At 36.7% G+C, this 25,770-nt stretch overlaps 2 protein-coding genes across 2 annotated transcripts; one reads left to right on the top strand and one right to left on the bottom strand.

Annotated features, from left to right (window-relative positions):
* Positions 1-1,095: 1,095 nt before the first annotated feature.
* On the top strand, positions 1,096-2,840 carry LOC103437192 (AT-hook motif nuclear-localized protein 24). Its single transcript, XM_070820485.1, has 2 exons — positions 1,096-1,373; positions 1,581-2,840. The coding sequence occupies exon 2, from the start codon at positions 1,635-1,637 to the stop codon at positions 2,565-2,567; it is 933 nt and encodes a 310-aa protein (XP_070676586.1). The 5' UTR covers positions 1,096-1,373; positions 1,581-1,634; the 3' UTR covers positions 2,568-2,840.
* A 7,998-nt stretch (positions 2,841-10,838) lies between these two features.
* On the bottom strand, positions 10,839-21,034 carry LOC103437193 (kinesin-like protein KIN-UA). The gene is made up of 19 exons (XM_008375652.4): positions 20,824-21,034; positions 19,884-19,984; positions 19,671-19,793; positions 18,313-18,498; positions 17,992-18,213; positions 17,698-17,854; positions 17,232-17,381; positions 16,082-16,170; positions 15,648-15,851; positions 15,272-15,418; positions 14,559-14,690; positions 14,337-14,468; positions 13,843-13,978; positions 13,647-13,739; positions 12,711-12,836; positions 12,487-12,612; positions 11,708-11,851; positions 11,360-11,488; positions 10,839-11,274 (listed from the first exon to the last, which is right to left on the bottom strand). The coding sequence occupies exons 1-19, from the start codon at positions 21,032-21,034 to the stop codon at positions 11,114-11,116; spliced, it is 2,769 nt and encodes a 922-aa protein (XP_008373874.2). The 3' UTR covers positions 10,839-11,113.
* Positions 21,035-25,770: the final 4,736 nt, after the last annotated feature.

Here is a 25,770-nt window from a genome sequence, read left to right as displayed (position 1 = left end):
GTTCAATGTGATTAAATAGAACAAGAGAGACTTGGAGACAGAATGGTCCCATGTATGGCAGCTGGTTCTCTACGTTTTTAATTTATTAACTTTTATTACAATGACTAAAGTGTGATTTAACATTTTTTTTAATGTAAAACGTTTACCTAATTTTGTTTTAGAGTTTTTGGTCAATTTACTTTCTAAGTTTTAGCTTGAACTTCTATTTCAGCTAATTAGTCATCTAAGTTTTGGTCAATTTACCTTCTAAGTTTTAGCTTGAACTTCTATGCGACAAATGTTAAATAAAATTTTGTACAAATTATTCAAGTTCTTGCCACATGATCCCAATTTTCCCTCAGTCAAGAGTAAATACGATTTTTAACTTCAAGAAAAGTCTAAATATTGACTTTTGTATAACAACGAGTCATCTGAGAGAGATATAAAATAACGTCTTTACTCTCTTAACTGGCTTACATGATGTTCACGTGATAAATATGAACGAAATAATGAATTTGAAAATTTGACGCATGGTAAGAAGTTAATAGCTATATGTTATAAAGTTCAGAGATTAATTGGTCAAATAAAAGTTTATAGTACAAATTGACGGTGAATTACAAATTTAGGAATTAAAACAGAGGATTAAATCCACAAAAACATCTTCTAAATCATTAATCTTATAAATCACTATGTAAAACCATCATCACTACATAAAACCATCATTACAAAAAATGAATATAACAAACCTTGTCCCTCACTGATGTGGGACAACTCTGAACATTTACTACAAGTAATTAACTAAACGACATTAATTTTCATTAATTTTTTACAAAGATAATCCTTGGATTATAATTCGTACAGGTTCAATTATAAACACAAAGTTATGTAAGATAACCACGTAATGCTTTGTGAAGTATACTCTTACAAATCTTTGAGAGCCAAGCTTTGTCCTTAATTCAATCCAATTTTTAGAGAGAGAGAGAGAGTTTTTTAGAGAGAGAAACAGGGGGTGTGGGGACCATTCCACCGCCCATAGGCACGCAGTAGTAGAGTCTTACTCTTACCGAAACCAAACCCATATCCATCCCCCTCTCTATTTCTCATCTGAATCTAACCCTAACCCAACACTCTACTCACGATCCTTCAAAGACCAAGACCACCCCCACCATCCCATACCTATTTTCTCTCCTCCTCATCTCTTCCTCCTCGCTTCTCTTCTCTCCCAAATCCTCAACAAACAAAATTAAACCTAACCTTAATTTCGCTGTACCTTCAACAGCCAAGGCTGAAGAAGCAATATCATGCCTATTTCAGCTCCAGTTTTGTTGGTGGCACCACAAATCTGCTCAGCAACTCCCTCCTCCTTTCTGCTCAATCCTGGTTCACTAAACAAGGTAAACAATTAAAAGCAACCCTAAAAGAGACACACCCCAAGTCTTCCTTTTCCTTTTCTTTGCTAGCTCCTCATCCCACTTTATCTCTCTCCTTTTGAATTTGTCTACTGATCAACACAAACCTTTTAACTCTAGCTCTAGCTAGCTAGCTAGCACTCATTTCTATCCTCAATTTCTTGCTACTTTATTGGGTTCTTTGTTTTTTAGGGAAAGAATAAGGTTGTTTTGTTTTCTAAGTACTGAAAATTTAAGCATAAAGATATGGACACCCATTCTCTTCCCCCTCCCTTCCATACAAGAGATTTCCACCTGCATCACCAGCAGCAGCATCCTCAGTTCCACCACCAGCAACAGAATTCTGAAGACGAGCAAACCGGAAGCAGCGGCCTTAACAAGGGACAGAAGAGAGAGCGGGATATCGACAACAATGACAGCGGTGGCAATGGAGGCGAATTAGGCAAAGAGCTCAATGTTACCATGTCCGGTGGTGACGGATCAGAAATGACGAGAAGGCCCCGAGGAAGACCTGCTGGATCCAAGAACAAGCCTAAGCCCCCCATCATCATCACCCGGGACAGCGCCAATGCGCTCCGCACCCACGTCATGGAGATTGCCGACGGGTGCGACATAGTGGAGAGTGTCGCCACCTTTGCTCGCAGGCGCCAGAGAGGCGTCTGCATTATGAGCGGGACCGGCACTGTCACGAATGTGACCCTCAGGCAGCCCGCCTCCCCAGGGTCTATAGTGACCTTGCACGGTCGATTTGAGATCTTGTCACTAGCAGGGTCCTTTCTGCCTCCTCCAGCCCCGCCTGCCGCAACTGGTTTAACTATATATCTGGCAGGAGGGCAAGGGCAAGTAGTAGGGGGAAGCGTTGTGGGGACGCTAATTGCATCTGGCCCGGTTGTTATCATGGCAGCTTCGTTTAGCAACGCGGCATATGAGCGGCTTCCACTGGAGGAAGACGAGGGTCAACTACCGATGCAAGGCGGAGGAGGTGGAAGTCTTGGGTCTCCGAGCGGAGTTGGTCATCAGAACCAGCAACAACAGCAGCAGCAGCAGCAGCAACAACTTATGGCTGAAGCAGCGAACTCAAATCCGCCTCTTTTTCATGGGTTGCCTCCCAATCTCCTGAATTCTATGCAATTGCCAGCCGAGGCAGCGTACTGGGCTACTGGCCGCCCGCCATTCTAACCACCGGACCATCCTATTGGATCATCATGAGAGCTAATTCACTTTGTCATCATCAACTACATGTTACCAGATGTGTCATCACCGACTATGTAGCTAGGTAGTAGCTATGTGGATAGAAGAATTTGGGTTTGTAGTCGATCAGCATTTCAGATTTTTAGTATGTTTTCCTTCTTTTTTTTGAGTTTTGTTTTAGCATTAATTAATATTCGATGAGTAGATCACGTACCATATGTTTTACATGTTTGATTGAATGATTGTATATTTCATGGATTATTCTTGGTGAGTTTTTTATTTGTGAAATGTACTACTGCCAGAGCTTGTTTAATATGAAGAGAAACAACATCCAAGAAGAACAATCTGTTTTCAAGCTGGCTTGTTAATTTGATTAATCTTTTCTACCATGACTAACAAAGGGCTGTTCAAACCAAACCCTTCCGCGTATCTTTTAGTACTTATTTTTGTATCAACAATTAAGTTCAAACATGTTCATGGATCCTCTTCTTTGTTAACCTATATTTTATGTGGTTTTGTGAGATCTGATCATAATTACTATAGCTATATACTGATATATATATATATATATATATATATATATATAGAGAGCGAGAGAGAGAGAGAGAAATTATTTCTGATAGTTAATTTGTTTGCTTTCTTTTATTTGGGTAGAGAATTCGAACTTAAAATATTTTTTAACAAAGTAAAGAGAAAATATTACTAAACCTGTATTTACTTAGCAATTGAAGTACTATTGTTTAGGGTTTAAAACTCTGATATTTGAAAGGAATGGCTAAGTACATAAGAGAAGGAGAAGCAAGGAGGTATGGGTTCATTAGAGTTTCCATGTGTTTCTTCTTTCCTTTGTTTTAGAGAGAGAGACAGAGAGAGATTTTATCAAAAATATTTAGGGATATGGAGACATGAAAATATTTTGGTACTGGTTTACACGTGCACTGCAAGCTCTTTTTCGAGGTAAACTCAACAACACCACTCTTCCATTAAACGCCCACAACTAGCTCTCTCTCTCTCTCTCTCTCTCTCTCTCGGGTTCAGAGAATAAGTATTGGGCAGGCAGCTGCAGCTAATGGCTACCTGTACTCGTCGAACTTGCTCTCTTACAACTTTGCTCTTGCTTTTCCCCAACCTTTAGAAGCTTACTAGACTTGTCCATTCTTTGTTGGAGTCGGCTGCTTCTTCTAGTTACTTTTAACTTCTAATTTTCTTTATCATACTGTTGTTACCTTGCAACATGTGTTGAGCCAACAACAGATTCTAATTAAAAAACACTAATGTAGTTTAATTAACATGTTATTTTATCTAACTGTAAACAAAACCTCAATTATTATACCTTCACCTACTCAAAACTCATGAATAATTATTGAGAATTTTCACACACCTCTTTACTCATTATGCACAACTTTGTTTATCTTGGGCATTAGATTGATAAATTAAAGGAGAATAGCGAATGTACATAAACAAGAGTTTATAGAAGGAGAAAATGGTGAGCATAAGTCATTTCTCTGATCATTAACCGTGTAACAGTACTGTTAAGTAAGAGAAATTACTAGCCTTGTACATTGTTGGAGTTCACTTAATTAGTTAATTTTTAAGTTACTCTATGCATGATTGATTACTTTTCAAGAGCCAACATGATCTCTTGTTAAACACTACTCTTATTTGAGTTCAACCACGTTAGGGTTTAGTAGATTGAAAAGCTTGTCATGAGCGATTATTAACTGATGATTTAGTGCAACGTCGGGAAGTGGCTTCAGATTCATATTGCGTTCTTTGTCACATTGCTGAGGAATCTTTTGACCATCTTATTCTGCATTGTTCTCTAATTGTTGCTTAATTTGTGAAAATGAATTTTCTTTCTTTTTGGCGAGCCTTATGCTCCTTGGCAATCCATTGAAGATGTTTTTTTATGGTTCTTTAGTCTCATCATTTTCCAAGTCTGTTCGAAAGCTTTGGTCCTTAGTTACTTGCAATTTATTTTGGTGGCTATGACAGGGAACCAAAATGCAGCATCTTTTATTGTAATATATACTTCAACCACTCAAATAAATCAAACCAAAGAGTGATAAGACATTGATTGTCCTTCCTCATAACTTTTGTTGGCATTAAAAAGGTTTTAGGTTGACAAGGATCTTTTTATAGGTAATATCTACGATCTTTACAATAATTAAGCTTAGAATCGATCATTTAAAGTATAAGTTCACAACAAGATTTCATAGTACATAAAAAATTAAGAATTTACCTCAAAATTGACGGTGGTGAGCCTGGTGGCTAACGATAACGTGGAAGGCGACGACCCGTGGGGGGAGATAATGCGTGGCTGTGCGGCGATGTCTTACTGCTGTGCTGGCTGCTGCTTCCAATGGGCCAATGGCAGAGCTTCTGCCTTCTTTTTGTCTCGAGTTGTCTGGAGTGTGTATAATGGAGTAGGATTATCTCCCCTCCTAGTCTCACTCTCCTTCCCTCCTTTCCTATTTGAATGGTTACGGTAAAGTCACGTCAACATTTTGTGTTAATTTTTTAATAGCTAGAAGAAGACAAAAAGCAATTTGTGAGAGAAGTGGAAAGAAGGGGATGCGAATAGGAGGGGAGAGAATCCTACTCTATGTATAATGGGGGACGATCGAAGTGATCCCCTATTATGTTATATCTTTTTTTAACGAAACGACATTGTTTCAACTTTCACTTCGTTTTTTTCCTCATGTCCAAAACAACATCGTTTTGGCTTGGGTGTTCTAAAAAAAAAAAGCCAAGCGCAGTGGAAACATTCTATGTAGCTTCAGAGAAATCGGGGTGAATTCTCGCTCTTAAGATCAATTTCAGATGACCAAAGGTGCGGCCACACCTCCTTATGCCTTTGTAGCTTCTCTAGTGTTTTTTTTGAAGAACACCATGCCAAAACATGGTGAAAGATTTATTGCAACAACAGAAACTTACAACCAAGGCCCAAAACAGATATACAAAGCAAAACGGGGTTAACCAAACACACCAAAACAAGCCCAACCAAAAGTTGGATCCGAAGAAAACAGAAAACGAGAACACCGCTGCAACCCCCGCTGTAACCACCGCCGCGACCAACGCCCAAATCTCATCTCCCAACCGAGTCGTGTCTCAGCAAACCCAGCAACCAATTCCAATCTTCAGTCCAAACACAGCCACAAATCAACAACAACCTGCAGCAAAGAGAAAGAAGCGCGTGGAAATCCACGAGCAACATTGCCAACCAAGGCAAACAACAAAGAGAAGGTGGGGGTGTTCAGAACACCCTACCCAGTGCAAGCACCAGATCTGATCTCACCGACTCAACAAGGCGCAACACGCGGCGAAACTGGACCAAAGATCGGAAATTAGAGGAAGGAGGAGGAGAGATAGCAGTGGGAGGAGAAAAGGGAAAAGCGAACCAGAAAGCAGGGAAAAGAAGCATCGGAGGGGAGAAGAGAGGGAGACGAAAGCAAAAACAGAAGAGCTCCCACAGATCCCAGCTGCAACCAGGATCGGCGGCTACAAACGAGAAACGAACGAAAACCACTCACACGAAAGGGTGAGAATCGCCCTCAGACAGAGGGAAGGTCTCTCATGAGGGAGAGAAGTGTCTAGAACTTGCCACTGAAATCCCTTAGCTTCTCCAGTGTTACACGTATCATTCACCTTCTTTTTCTTAACAAAGAAAACTTATCATCCTTTTCTCCGTATACCTAACCTAAGTGCAACTACAACCTCACGAATTTTTACATATGAACAGGCACAATTGTCGTTCGGGAGTCATCAAATGACATATTTTTCTTTTTTCCATTTTATGTATAAAGTTCCTCTATTCTAGAGTTGCTTCTCACCAATTTGTTCCCACAATTATTTGATGCCTATGTGGTCGAAAATTTAAGTGAACCGATCCATCACTTGCTTTTCTCCCCAATATATCACAATCTGCAACATGAAAGATTCAAAATAGATGTTATTGTTGCCAGATTTTGGTTTAGCAGTTCTTGAGAGCATCATTTCAACCAATCCATGCAATTCTTTACTTAATTATTTGAGCGGTATCAAAAATTGAAAAAAAATATATATTATCTAAAACCTTATTTGGCACTTAAAGCACCGGATAGGAATAATACCGAGTCAGTTATTTGGTGCACTTATGTGTTAAACAGTCACAAGATTAATATATCCTGCCCCACTTGTTTTATAGACTTCACACCTGCTAACTTGTAGGAAATTTTTATTTTAACTCATAAGATGTATCTCTACACCTAACCTAACTAACAAAATGTGTCAATCAAACTTCCAAAACTGCCTTTACAAAAGAAAATGGAAACGAAAATTTGCCTTTACAACCAACAGAGAGTAGTAGATTTTATCCTTACACCCAACAACCCAAAACCAACACCTCCATTATTGCTGGTAAACGAAACTCAGGCAACTCCCAACTCGCAAACCGGTAGAGTGAGGACGAAGAAGACACATTTTAAATTTAAACCCTAAAATTAGCGGAAGCAATGGGAGATCAAATTTTAGACAGTGGCAGCGACTTCGAAAACCACAATGTTTTATAGATCAAAACCAATGAAGATTTCGCTCGCATGTGCGAGCAAATAAAATGTGGGAGTCCTCGCAACGTTATGAAGAGTTTTGAATAAGAGAATATGATGAATTTATGAACTTGACTCTATGAAAATGAACATGAGCAATCCAATTACAATATGAACCACACTGCTCAAGAAGATTCATTAATGAATTATGAGTTTATCAACTAATCCTTTTCTCCAAAATCAGACTCTGATTCAAAATTCAAAGACGAAGGATCATCGAAAAATTTCGCGAAATCCAAGAAGGAAGTACGGGACTTTTTTGGGTTTAAGGTTCACTGAAAATAATGGGAGTGTGACTGTTTCGCCATTCCCTTCTGGCGAATCTGCTTCTGTGCAACACTGTTTGTGAAGTCATCTTCTCGCTGCCTTCCGTTGGGTCATCATCATCTTCTTCATCTTCATCATCTGTTCTTTCGCGCGCGCTCTCTCTCTCTGTATTGTGCTCTATCTCTCTCTTTTTATTGACATCACAAATTTATAATATGTCGCTGGCTTTTGGTTTTTCTCCATCAACAAGAAATTAGGTCTTTTTTACTGTAGATTTCCAACTTTAAAACAAAGTTTTGATTTTGGATAAGAAGCTTGCTTCTTTCACAGGTATCTGAACTTTTTGCTCTTTTGGGTTTTAATCAAGGTGTGAGTTTTCATCAGATTTGAGTTTTATGGCGTTTTGGTGTTTTTGGTAATCTAGTTTGTTACTTTGCGTTTTTGTTATTTGGGTTTGGCTCTTTGGGGGATCTTGGAACGTAGTTGTTTGGAATTCCATGCTTTTGAGGGTTGTGTTTCCTTTCTCGTTCTCTCTTTCTATTAATGGTTATGTTTTTTCTCCTTTTCTTTTAAGTTCTAGGATAGGTCCTAGTTTAACCTAGAGGGGGGTGAATAAGTTCGAATTTAAAAATCCAATTCAATTTTCAATTTAATTTTCAGTTTTCAAATTAATTCCACATTCACATCACATATAAACTATCCTACACATATGCAATTATAAAGATAAATAAAATGTGCACACAGGATGTAGGATTTAATGAGACAAAACCCACCACTGGGAAAATCCTTGGGCTCCCAAGCCAAGACAAACACTAAGAGAAATGAGTATAGAAAGACTTACAAAACTCATCAACTAGACAGTCATACTAGTAGGCAGTTTTGTCTCCGCACTTTGCTACTCAATCTCTCTTCAGTCTTCGAGTTGAAGTGGCACGACACTAACGCGATCGTCAATCACCTTTTCTTCGAACTTTGCAAGATACTAACTCAATCATGCAGAATGTTTATATGATGAAGTGCTTATTTGAAAAAACAATCAATTATGAAAATCACAAGGCACATTTTTATAATTGACATTCAATTAAAAACTTAAATAATGAAAGCAGCATGAAAATAATATCTTCACTTTAAGAACGCATGCTGTTGAAACCACAAGATAGCAGCAATAAGAAAACAATTCGTTCTGCTCAAAACCCAAGGCTGCTGCCTTTAGATGCTTTTATTTAAGAAACCCAATTTTCATGCATATGCGGCAGCAGCATGAAAAACCCTAAACTGATCTAAAGCATGCGGCAATCAAAACATAAAAACATATTGACTCGGTGCTGATGCTCTGCTCTGTTAACTGGTCTCTGTTATGCGGCAGCCACCGAGAAAAACCCTAAACTCATCTCATGCATATGCGGTGCCATAAAGAAAACCACAGGACCTACTTTAATTCAAGATGCGCCCAAAACCCCAAAAACCTATTGTGCTGCACTCGGCATTATATATGTTCTGTTTAATCCCGTGTGTGCTTATGCGCCAGCACCACCAAAACCCTAATGTGATCTCATATATATATAAGTTGCAGTAGGAGACTTCAACATGATTTTAAACTCTAAATAGATGAGATAAAAATAAAAACAAAACCATTTGAATTTATCCTCGTTTTAACTACATAGCATCTGACTCCAAATAAATCTTATATTAGTATGTGGGCCTTTAAGCTAAACCAACTCGTACCAAATTAATTAACATGTAAAACCCATATCTCAATCGTTAAACTTGAAAACTAAACAACCTATTGAACAAAAACTTATATCATGTGAATTCATATGCATGCCAAACTTACTTGACCGGATGTCTCTGAAACGCTTGCCATTTTGTGATCGAGAGCACGTGAGACAAACTTAGACTAAAATAATTACAACTGAAAACAAGCACTAGTCTAAGATTACAGACTCAACGTTTTGTTTAGGAACTGCCAATTTTACTCTAACATTTTATCATCAATTTTCTCTTAAAATTAACATCAAAGACCTCTTATTCAGTACAGTATCAAACACAAGATTAAATAGTTAGTTTTTATTCCGATACTTCACCAAAAGCTCGATTATTTAGTCAATACTATTAGTGCAAAGATTAGTCTATCCAATGGAAATAGTCAGTACAGTTCGAGTTACCAAACGAGACCTAAGTGCTAATTCATCACAACATCATTTATTCATATCTAGAATTATTGTAGTAAGAATTATACCGCATGTGTAATTGTATAAATCCTAGTATATTGTATTTAGGTTTCCTATGTAATCTAGAAGATCTTAGGCCTTGTTACTTGCAGAGCAAGTAAGCCCATTATGTTTACTATAAATAAAAACACAATAAACGCAAAAAGACACAAAAATTTTCCCTACACCTATCTTTTCTCTGTCTCTCTTTTTCAGTTGAACTTAGACCACAACATCTTTAATTTAAAAGAATCTTAACTTGCATGAATTTTTGTATAAAACAAAAAATATTGCATGCAGTCTTAACTTGCATGCACGATCAAGTGAAGCCACCGATGATATGTTCGGTCAATTACAGCAATTGTTTTGGTGCAATTACAAAGTACTAAGATACCTCTAAAAGTTCAATTAGTAATTTTTCAATATAACAATAACACTGGGTATGTCACAAGTCTCAAGAAAGAAATGTGTCATTTCTATGCGCCACATAAAACGGAGTAGGATTTTCCCCTCATATTTCTCTCCTCTTCCGTTTCCTCTTCTCACACTTTTCATTGTCTTACTTTTTCTATAAAAAAATTTAAAATAAAATGTCGACATGACGTAATCGTGATCATTCAAATAAAAGAGAAGAGAAAGAGAGGAAAAAAAATGATGAGATATAATCGTACTCCGTATGAACTCTCTTATATTTGGCAGTTTTTTTGTTGCAACTGAGCAACCTTACTCCTCGAAAGTGTCTTTTGGAATTGTCGATACGAGATTGTACACATGAATACAAAAGGTAATCTTTTGTTTGTCCTTATTACCGAATATCCATTTTATTTTATTCCATTTTATCTATATATTTGGAGGTGAGGGGCCGTCTGTCGTGTATGAAAGTGCACCAATTTAGGAGAAATGATTTTCGTACATTATTTTTTCTACTCATCTAATTATTTTTGGTCTTGAATCACTTAATTTTACAATTTAATGGTATTCTTCTTTACTTATAAGTGAGAAGTTTTAAGTTCGATTCTCACAGAAGACAGGTTTGAACCATATTATTACTAACTCATTATGAAACTATATCATGATCTCCCCTCTTAGTGTAGATAATATCATTTGATAAAAAAAAAAAAAAAATTCTGGTCTTGAATGAATGAATTAAAGAAAAATCAAGAAACAAAGCGGAAATCATTTACCTCCCGCAAACATAAAAGAAGTTAGTTTCTATTTCCAATTTGTTTCATACACAAATCAATATACAAACTAGTTAGAAGCCACAGTGGGATGTCCGGCTGAAACATGAACTAATAGACAATAAATGGATCCACAAATTAGAGTTTTGTGTGTAATTAACTAAATATTCGGACTATTAACTGGCCGAAGTGTTCATGCTTGTTGCCGCTGCATTTTGAGATTAATACACGCAGGTACTTGTTGCTGCATCTCCCACACCTTCACATTGTTTCCATAATGCCATGATTTTTCAGTTATCAATCCGTAGCCGCCGCAGTTCAGCTTGGAAGGTAGGGCTCGAAGTTAGTGTTCGATATGCAAGATTTCTTATGTCTTCGTGTGAACAATCTCGAGAAATGCGGACCAGCTCCCACAGGGCACCACTAGTGATCATGTCTTTAGCATTCACTTCTGAAAAAGAAACTAAACAGCGTGAGCAAACGTTCTGAAAGAAGATTAGTTTGTTTCATAGTGATTGGGGAAGTGGAAAGCTTACCATGTTGCGCTAAGTGACAGAGTGCAAGTTCAATGTGGCGTTTGATTGGTGAGGCGTCATTGCTAGCATTCTGCACAATCCATGCAAGCGCGCCATCTTCAATCAGAAGAGACTTTCCAGTCTTGGTACCTATAATGAAATAATGGTAATAACCACTTTAACTATGTCCACATGATTAAACTATATATGCTTTCATGAATTCTTCATAAAACAATTTTTTATCAAAAGATGAAAACAAATTTATTAAGTAATGCTGGACAGTGATAACCTGTGATTGAAACTAAGCACAGAATACTTTTCTAAGACACGCACAGGAATAACTTTTCCATGAACACATAGCCTCTTTACCTTGTGTAGATGCTCTAGACTCGCATTTTGCAAAGTTTGCTATTCCTCGAGCAACTTGTGCAAGAACATCAGGATGTCCACATCTGACCATTCCTAGCAACGCCTTGATGCCACCTTCACCCCGTAGCTTATTCTGTAATTTATCTGAGCAATGCAATTTCATTTTTGTCAGTAACAGCAGAGTAGACTAACTTGTATTAAACTTTTATTTCATGACGCCACTACAAGCACTTCAAAAAGGAACTAATGCAATTGTAAAAACTGCATTTCCGAACTCAATACACCTTTCGTACCAGATGGACTTGCCACAATCCAAATACCTAGTTTGGATGAAGTTTGATGTAATTATAACCTCTTAAAAGTTAAGCCTTAACTACTACATCAATCTTCTCATGAGTCCTTTACTTATTTGAGTTAATCTGACTAACCCAACCACAAGCACTTATGGTCCGTTTGGATGGGGGTTTTGGTGGACCAAGGAATTTACTAATGTTGGGAGTAGCAAATGAAGGGGTTTTTAGGTTCCTTGTTTGGGAAAGACCCTTCCAAAGCTCCAATTTAATCCCAGGCTTTTCAGGACCCTTTCAAAATTGTATCCAAACAAAGTGGATAGGATTTGGGATTTCCAAAACCAGACCTTCACCCAAACGGACCCTTAGTGAATTAGTGATGCATTAAAACATATGATTACTTTAGGTATTTTAGCAACTTGATGGGCTTATTTGGTGTGATTAAGGATATCATTAAGGAATTGAAGATTAAGAGGTCAGAAAGTTTACCGTTTCCACATAGATTAGCAATGGCACCAGCAACCATTCGAAGGGTTTGGGGATCTTTACCGTGGGCTGCTGTCATAGATAACAAACTAATTCCCCCTTGAGTCATTATCAGCTCCTGGTTGGTTTCTGATTTAAAACACCAAAGAAGAATTAAAGTGCAAATTAGAGAGTGGCGACTTTCTCAGCCAATATTGTAATTATGAACGTGGACTTCAAGTTTATACCATTCATCGCTAGATTTGCGATTGCACCAGCAGCAACTCTATGTATGGTTTCATCCTCAGAGTTTTCAAGTAGCATCAACAAGGATGTAAGACCACCAGCTTCTACTATTCTCTCCTGATTTGTTTCTGAATATTAGGAGAACACCTGTTATTGCTTGCTGATGCAGTGAGCACTAAAATTTTTGATATTATGAAGTGGAAACATCAGATATGTAGGTAGAGCTTTATTCAACATGACAATCCTTACCCACGCGAATCATATCACAAGGGAGAAAACGGATCAGTCGACCCGGTCTACGAATATATTTTAACTATCAACGAATTCCTAGAATTTTAGGCGGAATGGGGGTTGTAATTCTTTCTACTTCTCGAGGTATAATGACAGACCGAAGGGCTCAACTAGAAGGAATCGGTGGAGACATGTCGACCAAAAGACAAGGAGATAAATTGTATACAATATGCAATCAGTACAAATATAGATAAAGAATGTACGAAATCAAATGTTACCACGTGAAAGGAGATCCCTATCTCATCCAAGCTTTTCATACACCCTCTTGGTAGCTTACCATACTTTTCTTTTAAATTAACATAAGAGGATCTTCTATCAATACAGGACTGAAAATTGGATTCCTGATCCAAGCATTAATTCCCTTATATTATTTTATGCATTTTTTTTTCTTTGCACAATTATTTCATGAAGTATCATATAATTTCCTTTGCACTTGCCACTGATTCTAAACAAAACACAACAAACAATAGAAACTAAAAAAAGAAAGAACTGTATAGCCTCAATATGAAGCATTGTTCCGCAGCTAACACCCAACCATATTTTCCAAGTATACGCAAATAATTATAAATGAAGATCAGGAATGGTTTGAAAAACTAATAAGCATGTGATACTACAGTATCTGTGTAAGGAAGACAAAAAATGGTCACCTTCAGCAGCAAGATTTGCTACAACTTTAACAGCATGAATCCGCACATCATTATCTTCTGCTTCAAGCAACGACAAGATCTTATGCAATCCCACTGATAATATTGCCTTTTGTTAGTAATAAACAAGAGGAAAGATGGATGCACTTAAAAAAAAAATCTACCGTGAAGAGAGAATAAGTTGCTTAGGAACAGTAACCTTGTTCAAAGAGTTTTGCTATCGAGGCTTTCTCCCCATTTCCTGAATCTTTAAGCTGCGGTTGCCTAACTTGAGTCATAAGGGACTCAAGACCACCAATTTTTCCCGGCCCACTCCTGTCTAGTTGTTGACTTGTCTACAAAAGCATATCCATTAGAAATCCAGGAATATTTCATGATTCATCATGAGATAGGCCCATTTGTTGGATATTCTTTTGTAGTGAGATGTTGTCTATTTCATTTGTTGGACAAACTCCTCTAATGAGATGTTGCCTAACTTGAGTGATACTTGCATGAAATGGGCCCATTTGATGCAAAATGAAATAGACATGTGCAGAAGTAAATGGGCAGAGGGATCCATTGGGCCTCCTCATATGCCGAGAGTTCTAATTCAGTTTAAAAAATTAACAGCTCACAGCATCACTATCATTGTAAGAGTTGACATCTCAAAATTTCAGATTCATAAAATACTTGATAATTTTAAGTGCAGCGTACCTCATCAGCTTCAAAACTTAGTTGCAACAATTGACTGTGTAGTCTTGCTATTTCTCCTTCAAGTTTCTCTTTCTGATGTTCCTCATCTTCCAACATCTTACGAAGTTTTAAGATCTCGGAGTTTCCAGCTGCCTAGAACATCAAAATAATTTCTATGTAACACCAAAAAGATGTCAAAGACTGACTATATGAGATAAAATTATTATGTCAGTGATAACGCACCTCTGACCTTTTCCACTGAGTCAATTGACTTTTAAGATTTTGCACTTCCTCTTCAGCAGCCTTCCTAAGCATGGTCTCTTTCTGGAGCAACTTTGTTAGGTCGTCAATTTCCTCAACATGCAGCCTGCAACTCTATGTACAATAAAACTGTTAATACTCTTCAACACACAATACGTAGAGGAAAAAGAGAGCAAAAAAAAAAATCAATTTGGCAGGGGCAGGTGAGATAATATCAACTAAAATCAAGGGAGCACTATTAAGACAACTTTGTGCTACAATTTGACAGGTTAAAAGAAGCAAACGACCATGATATACATAATGGATAGCATGCAAGTCCTGTGTAAATATGTTGTATGATCTGTTTTTTAAGGGACATGTCAAACGAACACCTACAGATGCTCCAGTTAGAAGATGTGATTACAAGATAGAGGCTCAAGGCCAAAGAGGTAGAGGAAGACCTAGGAAGACTTGGAAAGAGACTCTAGAAAAAGACACGGACTACTTGGATCTAACGGAAGACATGGCACAAAACCGAGTGTTGTGGCGTTCTAGGATTCATATAGCCGACCCAACTTAGTGGGATAAGGCTTTGTTGTTGCCTGTTTTTTAAGAAAAAATTGTTGGGGCATGATGTTCAACATTAATGATTTAATTATATGACAATAAATGCAAAACATATATATCATTGTTTTCTAGAGTTTAGACCATAGTACCTCCTTGCTTGACGTCACGTTAGAGCCATTGTCCTCGTGTCCATTTGTGATTTTTTCACTGCCATGCTTTTTCTGAGTAATCACCAACTGCTCTTCAAGCTTCTTTATTGATTCCATATAGTCTTTCTGATATTTCAATCTTTCCTTCTACTAGGGAAAAAACATGGATTTAAATAAAGTCTTTACATTCTTTGGGGAAAAAAAAAATGAGCACCAGTACGCTCAAGGCTGGCTGACAAGACAATACAATAAACTCTTTCTTTTTGCTTTGCAAACAAATATCACCAGCTATATTTTCATTTGCAAAAACATTCTTTGGCTAAAACATGTTAAAGTGTATACTGTATGAAAGGCAACTAGCTTTACAAAAATTTACCTCTAGTGCGTCTGCATAGTTCCTTTCAACATCTGAGATCCGATTTTGTGCTTGTATGCTTATTCTTTCCATCTCATCCTCAAATACTTTCTGCTGCCTTTCATGTTCTGCAATGATTTTGTCTAATTGTATATCTAGCCTCCTGGCCAAACTTTTGTAGTCAAATTCTTCCTTCAATTTCAACATATTTTCCACTTTCATAGCCTACGTAGGAAAAGAGTTTCAGCATCTTCCAAATAACAGATATGCATAAGACATATATTTTGCGCAAAGTATTTCCATGATTTTTTTTTCGCTGCCAGTGATATTTGGTCATACAGATAAAACCAACTATTTGGCAGAAATTTACCTATTATGACTATACTAAGTTACCATCTCGTCCAGAGAGGAAAATTCAAAGGATAAAGAAACAAGGAAGTGACTTAGAAACCCACCCGCTGTCCAAACATGATGGTGCTAGCTGTCTCTCCTCGATGACGTGGGGATGGACCAATAGTAATAACCAGTGAAGTTCTTGCTGTGCCTGTTGGAATTTACAGGTTAGTAATGTCAAAAGAAAGATGCACTGCAAATCCTGCTTCATGTAAGGGTTTTTTTTAGTATTTAAAAAATTAGCATAGAACGATGCAACATTTTACTTATTATTTATTTATTCATCTATGACAGAAAAATGTCTTTTAATTTATTGCGTGTCCTTTAATCTATTAAAAAAAAAGACGTCACCAACTATTTGAGAAGGTCCAGAATCATACTCGAGAGATACCCATGCAAAAAATCTAAATGCAAACACCTGAATGAAGATAGCATATTCTACTAAGATTTAGAAGAAATTGTAGCAATGGTCCATAAACTTTAACTCAATTATAGCAATGGTCCCTAAACTAAAAATCTGTGGCCATTGGTCCTGAAAACGTGCAGCTAAGGAAAACCAAATCGAAAGGATCAGACACTCCTTTAAGCTCCCTCACCTGAGTAAGCTCAAATGGAACCTCCAGAGGATGAAAAACAAAAAGGAATCACAAAATTCAGTCAATCAGAAGCTGCTGGACGGCCAAGACGGCGGACCTGCCAAACAGTTGGGTAGCCCACAAGGTGAAGTCAACAGGAAAGCGGCAGAATTGACCAATTCAAAGACTTGTAGAAGAGAGGGAGTGGTCGGCGTCACTGGACTCTGCAGAGAGGCTCCAATGCTTCTCTCTTGCCACTTCTGTTGTTATTGCTGTGGAGTTAAACTTAATTTCATCTCCGCCCCTTTTGATTTCACATGATTTTGTTTTGAACTTTGCTCTGGAATTGAAGTTTTTTTATTTGAGTTTTGCTAAATTTTGATCACTAGTGTTTTAACTTGGGTAGAAAAATTTGGTTTTCCTTATTTGCCCCTTAATTCAAGCTCACGTGCCACGCACATGACTCACTCTGATGGAAGTTATAACAAAGTTGATGAAAATGACCATAGCTCAAAGTTTTGACGAGTTCAAGGATCAATGGATACAGATTTTTAGTCTAGGGCCCACTGCTATACTTTCCTCCTAAAATTTAATGTGTAACAAGAAAAAGATAAATGCAAATTTTAACGCATGTTACCTCCAAATGAATCCCTAAGCAATCTTGTGAGTTTTGAATCTCGGACTGGAACATGTGAACTATTCTCTGCCAATGCATTAATACACTTTCCCAGTGCACTTAAGGAGAGATTAATTGATTTGGCTTCTTCTAGTGTATGTCCTTCACTTCCTGCCATATGAAAGATTAACAAACAACCAAAATCAGACCCCGCCATGATAAACAAAATGCTTACGATAGAGAAAAATGAGTATGTAAGGCAGCTGCACCTCTACCATAATACCCCATTCCTGAATAATGGCTGATATAGAAACCCTAAGCTTATGGAAAGAAAGGACTAAATTTTCTGAGATAATTAGTTCAGGATTTAAAACGAGGTTTATCAGTTCTCAAGAACAAAATACTGTATTAGGGAAGAAAATAAGGAATAGTCAGTCAAGCATAAGTTGGGAAACAGTTTTTATCTCCATTCATAACATGCCCCAACCTGATTTGTCAATGCGCTCTGAACCAGCAAGATCCACCACAACCAACTTGCTCTTTCGAACAACAGGAGCCTTTAGACTTTTAACCACGTGAGAATTGTTCCCATTTTGGCTTGAAAGAGCCGAATCTCTTCCCTTGACAGACTTCTTTACGTTTACCTGTAGCACTTGATATCCCATTTCTTTGAGAAACATATCTCTTAATGCTAAAACAGAATCAATAATACAATCTACAATGGATTCCATTCACTTTCACAAACATAAGCATAGAACAACAGGAAAAACAAATTACTTACCATCAGAATAGCATGACTACGGGAAGATTCAGTATTTAATTTTGTATTTGTAGCAAAGCGGTGAGCTTCCCCTAATCTTAGTAGTTCTACAAAACTCTGCTGGTCCCTGATTTCGACTAGGCTAGCCCCTGGTACTGAAACATCACCAGTCTTTGGGTCTTCCACAATCGAAATGTTATCGTTCGCAGGATCAAGTAGGTCCTGTATGGTTTCCATGTAAAGCTGCATACATGCATAAAGAACCAGTATGAGAAATCTTTAAACCAACAATAATACTGATATATAAGCCTATCATTAATACCAGATTCAGAGGAAAACTACCTGCAAATACGAGACGGACAAAGAATCAGACTCCAGAGATACATCTGCTAAAATATCCTCCATAGCACGAACCATAATTCCACGAGCAGCAGTGTCTTCCTCTCCAAGTCGTCCAAGAGTATATGTTTTCCCTGTACCGGTCTGGCCATATGCCATGACCGTTCCATTGTAACCGTCCAAAACACTCTGGTGAAGGAAATTACAAGATGGCATGTCACTTGAAGGAACTTCCACAAAACATAGAAGCAAAACAGGAGCTTCTTAATAGTATGAATAGGTATATTTATAAATATAGATATATAAACATAAAAATGCTTATACATTTCCAACATATGAAAGGAGTGTTAAGATATAAAGTATTTATTGCCTCACAACCGATAAATTTAAGATTTTTGGGACAATAGTTGTAAGTTGTAAGACCACAAATCCTTACCCAAAATGTCTAGCAAAAATTGGTAATTTTGGTTATTTAGACCTGCATACATACTTGAAATTTTCCCAACTGACGGCCAATTGACATTTAGAGCACAAATTTCCCCCTTTAGTCCTTAGCTGGTGTCCTTGCTAAGGGAGAAACCCATTACATACTAAGACAAAGCAGGCTAAAATCCCACACAAGATGACCAATTCGTGTACAGTCTACAGCCCTAAAAAGCTTCAAAACCGCATGAACCAATAGGCTCAGTCCCCTCTGATAGCATGTGTGACGACATGGATACGCACCCAAATGAGCTAGCCACAAGTTAGGAATTGTTGTCTAGACCTACATATATGCCCATGATATCCCAAAACTTAAGAGACACTTTGATTATATCTAATGCACGCAGTCAAGTGGCACTTTGGTGCTACCTTTGAGTTTCTCCTAGTATAATTCGGTTTCTTTAAGAGAACAAATTCCATTATCGTCATTGTACGAATTCAACTCAAGCATGCCTAAACAAACAAACAAACAAAAAAAAAAAAAAAAACAAGCTTATGCAAATTCTTAACTCCAATCTCTAAGGGTTGGGAGGTATAGTTTCCAACATAAAATTTTGTTACGTTAAATTCTACCAGTTACAAGTAGAGTATAATATTCTTAACTGCAAAAGCATAATATTTTCCAACGAAAAAATCTAGCAGCGACAACTAAAAGTAGACAGTCATTGAAACATGGTGCGATTCAAAACATAAGTAGATGAAGAAGAAAAACTTTCGGTAAGATGCATGTTGCAGATTATGTGGACCCTTGGAACAGAGTAAATGTCTAGCAAAAATTTTCCCGATATTAATAAACTTCCAAAAGTACAGTTTGAAAGTGGAAAAAATAGAGCTTTAAATGACTATAAGAAGGAAACTAATGTTTTACGCATATGCACCTCAACCACAGGCTTTGCCACTACTTCATAAACACGCTTTTGGGATGCAAACTCAGTGAGCACTTCATCGAATTCATAAGTATCTGTGTCCCAATTGTTCTTCCGAAGTTTCAACCTTTTTAGCTGAAATAGAGCAAAACAGATTTAATTTCCGTGACCATAAAACAACAGTAAGATAGTAAGATGTAACTAAATTAGGTACAAGCAGGATACCTCTGGTTGCAATTCTACGCAGTCCGCAAAATCAGCATCTGCAACCATTTCCTCATCATTATGTGGTCGCAATCTTACAGCTACTCGGACTCTTCCAAGAACTAAACCCAATAAAAGAAGGTCAAATGAAGTAATGAACAACTATGAACTCAGAATATATATTATTAAAGTATGGGAAAGGAAAAGGAATTCATACTAGGAACCTCTTTTGATTAACAAAAATTACAATTTGGGAAAAGTAATGCTAGTAGGGATGGAGGAGTTTGCTGATTAGCATTTACAATAACAAAAGAAAAGAACGATTAAGTTTCACCAACAACGGCAAAACTTTACAGGTGAAATCTCCCACTAACCTAGCATTTAAAATGAATTTACAACTTAATTATAAAGGACCATAAAAAGGCTTGAGCTTTCTACACATAAAGCATGCACAAAATAGAATCCACACAAGACCACATAATTTATTTCTCATTTTTTCAATCACCAAAGTATTTCTGTATACTTGATTCATGTGGAATACCATTTGTACAGACATACTATTACATGATTGCATAACTTAGTCTGCCCCAATTTATTAAAAAACAATCAAATGCTCCCTTTATTTTTTGGTCGACAAATGCTCCCTAATTTGAAAAGAATTTGGCTCCAAAAATGTAGAAAAATTATCCATCCTCAGAAAGTGAAATTTCGAATTCGGCAACTTTATTTTTTTAACTTTGTGGAACTACTTTTCCTGCTTGTATAGGTATGCAAATACAGGTTGCCAGTACTAGCCAAAAAAGCCCCAAATCTAATTTCCTTAACACATATCTAACTAGTGCATAATTAAATGACATATTTTTCACACACAATACCTATCAAAACCACTACAATAAAAAACATGAAATAAGTTCCTCAATATCTCAAACCACAAAATGCACCGGAACCCAAAATTCCTCACCTCCTGTATTATCATTTTTAGCAGCAGCAGCTCCAGCAGAACCGCCGCCGCCGCCGGTGGAGCCGGTGCTGTTCCGGCGGGGCCCAGAACCAGGCAAAGACTTGGATTTGACAGAAGACTTGGGGTTGGAATTTACAGAGAGAGGCCTATCCACCCTCAAAGCTCCCCTCTGACCGCCATCTCGGTAATTATACCCGCCCGACGCCGCCATTGTAATCCACGAAACTTCAAAAATGGATCTTTCAGCTCACAAATGGGCAGGGCAGGAACACAAAAAAATGTGCTATCTTTGAAATCCCAGGAAAAAAAAATCCAGAAAAACCCAAGTGCCAGTTTCAAATTTGAACAATTCCCAGAAGAAGCCCAGGTGCCAGTTTCAAATTTGAACAATTCCCAGAAGAAGCCCAGGTGCCAGTTTTCAAATTTGAACAGTTCCCGGAGAAACCCAGGTGCTAGTTTTCAAATTTGAAGTTTGAAGAATGCAGTTTTTGTGGGAGATTAGTAGTAGTTTTAGTGAGTGTTTTTTTCAAGTGGTAGTGGAGCTAAATCGTGCGGGATGTGAGTCAGATAAATCCGGGGATTTTTCCCTTTTGATTTGCTTTTGCTTCCTCAATCGAAGCGTACTGGGGACAGTGAGTGGGGGGAGGGGGAGAGAGGGGTTTTAGAGAGAGAGAGAGCGTATTTGATCTGGTTTACTTGTGAAAAAAAGGGAGAGTGATGGGAAGGTCAAGTATTAAGAGCTCGTTTAAGCGTGTTTTTAAAATAAATATTTTTAAATTTTAAATACAAGAAATGCTACGAAGTATTTTAAGTATTTTTTTAGAGTTTATTTGTATTTTTACTAATAATTATTTTTAAAAATATTTTTACCACAAGTATTTTCAGTAATTTTAAAAGAGTAAGGTTAGGGAGATTAAATTTATAAATTAAATTAACAAACCAAATAAAATGTCATCAATAGAAAATGAGCACGTTTATCAACGATTAAATAATAATCCAATCATCAACTTTCATGTCATTTAGTTCACAAAATTTAACCTACAAATTTAATTTCTCTAACATTGTTGTTTTAAAAATACATTCAAAATAGCTTCTAGTCATTACAGTTGGAGTTTAAGATGAAAGAATAAAAACACCCTTTGAACCAAGTTGTGCATCTACTACTTATCACTGAACTGACTAAAATAGCCGAATTATCTCCTTGGTGAGAGTTCGTTCTCTCTGTCTTGAGAGTGTTTCTCACTGACTGTGAGTCTTTCGATCTTGGATTTTTCCGGTGGCACCGACCCTAGCTTTGGCTGGGGTCGGTTGCCGTGTGTTCCCTTTTTTCTTCTCCTTCTTCTCTCTCTGCCTCTACTGCTATCTCTCCCCAGTTTTCACTTTGGCCTTCCCAGTTCCTTTTCTCTTGAAGGTAAACCTCTTCTCTGTTCACCCTTGATCCGTTCGTTAGACATGTTTCTTTGGGAGATTGTGTGTAGAGCTCCGATGTCTTCACCGGCTCGGGTGTTACAACCACCGCCACTTTCTCCGGGTTGTCTGTCGGTTCCGACAATGTTGTTCCTGGGTATCCACGAACTTCCTTTCGATAATCGGCTCCGTTCACTTGGTTGCTGATTATTCCTAGTTTGTGGTTGTGCTCCGGTTGTTGAGCAATTGCGGGGTTGGAGGTGCCATCAGGGGAGGCGCTACTGGATGGAGAATGGGAAGCAGCTGCAAGACCTGTTTCCGAGGGGGTGATGGTTGTGGAAGTTTCTGGGCCCATGTTGTAAGTTGTGTTTTGTGGTAATAAAACTCTCCTTTAACCCAAAAAAAAAAAAAAAAAAAAAAAAAAAAAAAAACCCTACCAACACCCACTAGATTTCATATTATAATTTTTCTTGCTGGAACACCCTCTTTATATTTCTATACTAATAATTAAGAAAAAGCTACATTTCAACCTTTCTTTTAAATTCTGGTTGTACCATTTTCATATCACAATAAAGAAAATTAGAACTAATAAAATAAGGATAGAGTGGTAAGTATGTATATTTTGCACAAAAAAAAAAATATATATATATATATATTTCACGTTTGAGTGAAAAACTTATAACCATCATTTCAACTCCTCACATCATCGCACATGTGTGCCAATTGCTAGTGATAGCTAATTAAAGGGACGGCTATCCCTTGCACCCCTTTTGTTTCACATCAACCATATTTTGACTCATGTCTTTTGGAATTTAACAATTTACTACGTGTACAAATTCTTAGAGTATTGACCCTTCATTAGTCTAACTTTATTTTTCCAACATTACAATCAATCAACCCATCTTTTGCTTGCAAGAAATCATATCAATTAACTTAACTTTATTTTTCCAACATTACACTCAATCAACCCATCTTTTGCTTGCAAGAAGTCATATCAATCACAAATAAAAGTGTCAATTTTCAAAAAACAGATATCAAATTGTTACCTGCCTCAAACCGATATGGTGCAAAAATTGATTGTTTTACTCTCATTTTCCAAACTTTTTATACACAAATCCAGAAACTTATTTTGACGCAAATACAATATGCATTCATGTAATGTAACCGTATGAGAGGAGATGGTGCATAATGTGGTCATATTACAACTTTTTCAGAGCTTTGAGCATAGTCGAAGAAGTGTATACCACACACCAATGATTAAACAATAGATTTGTTATCAAACAAAACATCTTATCTTAAATTACATCAAAGGTTCCTCGAACCAAGCAAATCTATGAGCGAACCCGTTGCATCCACAAGACACATGATTGATTGTAGAATTCTTAAACCAAGATTCAATAGGCACACTAATAAAATCACTTCTTAATATCATTTGTTGTTTCATATTAGCGCCAAAAGTTTGAAAAACTTACTTGAATACAAAGAGTAGGAACACCGATTAGCAAAATGATGAAGGATCGATGAATGAGCAAAGAAGAAGGAAGAGAAATATAAGTTTTGCATAAAAAATAGCCCAAGTGAGAGGAAAGCAATCAATCCTTGAAATGTACAATCATGAACAAATTTTCAAATTCAATGGTGCCAAAAAGTGCATTAACCATTTGAACATTGTCCTTTTTTTTTTTTAATAAAGAATCCAACTTTCATGCACCCTTGAGTTTTATAAAGTTATGCTTTTGCAAAAGGAGAAAAATAAAATGGTCCCATTGACAGTGATAGAATCCCCTCATTTCACACACATATCTACAAAGTGAAGTTCATTTTTCTTACTTTCTTTGAAGATCAATGATGGAATGATGTAAGTGGTGGGAGCAGTGAAGAAATTGTCATCCTCTAACTAGCAATGACTTTGAATCGGAATAAGAAGGAATCCAAATGAGCAGGAATTGAGTTACGAAGGAATTGGAGTGATGAAATGGAAATAGAGATTTCAATTTAAAGTGTATATTAACTAACATGAATCGATAGAATAACAAAAAAATTGATTATTGAAATAACCTTGTACAAAATAAACTTTACGTTTCATCTTAAATCTTAGGAAACCCATCCCTTATTAACTAGGAATGACATTCCCTCTAATTAGAGCTCTAATTTGAAGCAGCCACTTAGTACTATGGTCTAATGGTATTCATTTTCTTTTATAAGTGAGAGGTTTCAATTCTCGCCAAATGCAAATTTGAACCACATTGCTAGCCCATTATGTGGTTTAACCTATTCCTCAATCCCTTAATGTAAATAATATCTTTTGTTCAAAAAAATAATAATAAATAGAGGATACTAGCAACCTTCTCGCTTGAATCTTCTCATTCTACTTTTTTGGTTCACCTCTCCTTTTCATTCTACAATGTTGTTTGATGATCGAAACTTACTTTTTAGATCGCCCTATATAGATTAACCCTGCAAAGACCCAAATCAGAAATCATTTAACCATTTGATTAACGTTGTCACAATATCAACGTTTAAGTGAGAAACATGGTTTGCTTATTTATTGATTAACCATTAGATGGTTAAACTATTTCGAATTTACTTAATTTTTTGCACATATGATCTTTAAAGAGCAACCTAGAAAGCAAACTGTTCCAATCATCATACAACATTGTATGATGAGAATGAGAACTAAGAATGTCTAAATGAGAAAGTTGTTAACACTTCTCTTCCGAATTTTGTGTTGGACTCACATAACCTTATGGTTTCTGGTGAAGTAAACATCCCATTTCAGCTACCTTTAAGAACAGTACAAAATAAAAGATATTTAATTTTGTATGCGAGTTAATTTTGCAGGCTATTTATGAGATGTCAAGCTTCAATGATAAAGTGTATATTTCAAGTGGTCTGAAGTTGATTTTAACGCATGAGCTTTGCTCTACCAATCAATTAGTTTGCAGCTCCATATTTGGTCGAGCTTTCGTGACACAGAACTGCACTTTAATCGGATGATGACTTCCAAGGTTAATGCTACTATAAAGGGAAAATACCAAGAAGAGATGAAGCCTTTTCTAAATTAAAACAAAAGAAAAAAAAAATTAAACTAAGTCATATATTGAAGAATAAAATAAAACCATTTTGGTGATAAGGAAAATTATTACACACACTCCTTTTCTTCTTTTGCACATTTTTATTTATTTTTTGTCTATTGATTTTTTTTCTTTTTTCGTTCAATTCAAACTTAGAAACAAACAGGGGTATGTAAGAATAATTTGATAACAAAAAAAAATAAAAAAAAAGAATATGCATGGGAAGAAAATGAGTCTGCTGAATCATTTCTTTAGTGATATAATGTGACAAGGTTCTAAAAGACGTTAAGCACTAGTCGGGTGATGGGCTGAGGCTTAGCGCTTAGGCAGACTAGGCGGATTTAATCAAATCTATTATATTTTGTCTAAATAAGTGTCTATTTATACTTAAAATATATATAATTTCATCATAAACTACAAACTAGAATGACATATATATTATGAATTATTGGAATATAATGAAAAC

Source organism: Malus domestica, chromosome 04 (assembly GCF_042453785.1).
Source record: "Malus domestica chromosome 04, GDT2T_hap1".
Lineage (NCBI taxonomy): Eukaryota > Viridiplantae > Streptophyta > Magnoliopsida > Rosales > Rosaceae > Malus > Malus domestica.
The sequence above is the reverse complement of the archived record's forward strand: the minus strand, read 5'-3'. Positions and strand labels throughout refer to the sequence as shown.

Coding starts and splice junctions, on each gene's coding strand:
- LOC103437192 (XM_070820485.1), top strand. CDS start 1,635: ATGGACACCCATTCTCTTCCCCCTCCCTTCCATACAAGAGATTTCCAC.
- LOC103437193 (XM_008375652.4), bottom strand. CDS start 21,034: ATGGCGGCGTCGGGCGGGTATAATTACCGAGATGGCGGTCAGAGGGGA. Junction 14,469..14,558: donor CTCAGTGGAAAAGGTCAGAG/GTGCGTTATCAC, acceptor TTGATGTTCTAG/GCAGCTGGAAACTCCGAGAT. Junction 13,740..13,842: donor AGCAAAACTCTTTGAACAAG/GTTACTGTTCCT, acceptor CAATATTATCAG/TGGGATTGCATAAGATCTTG.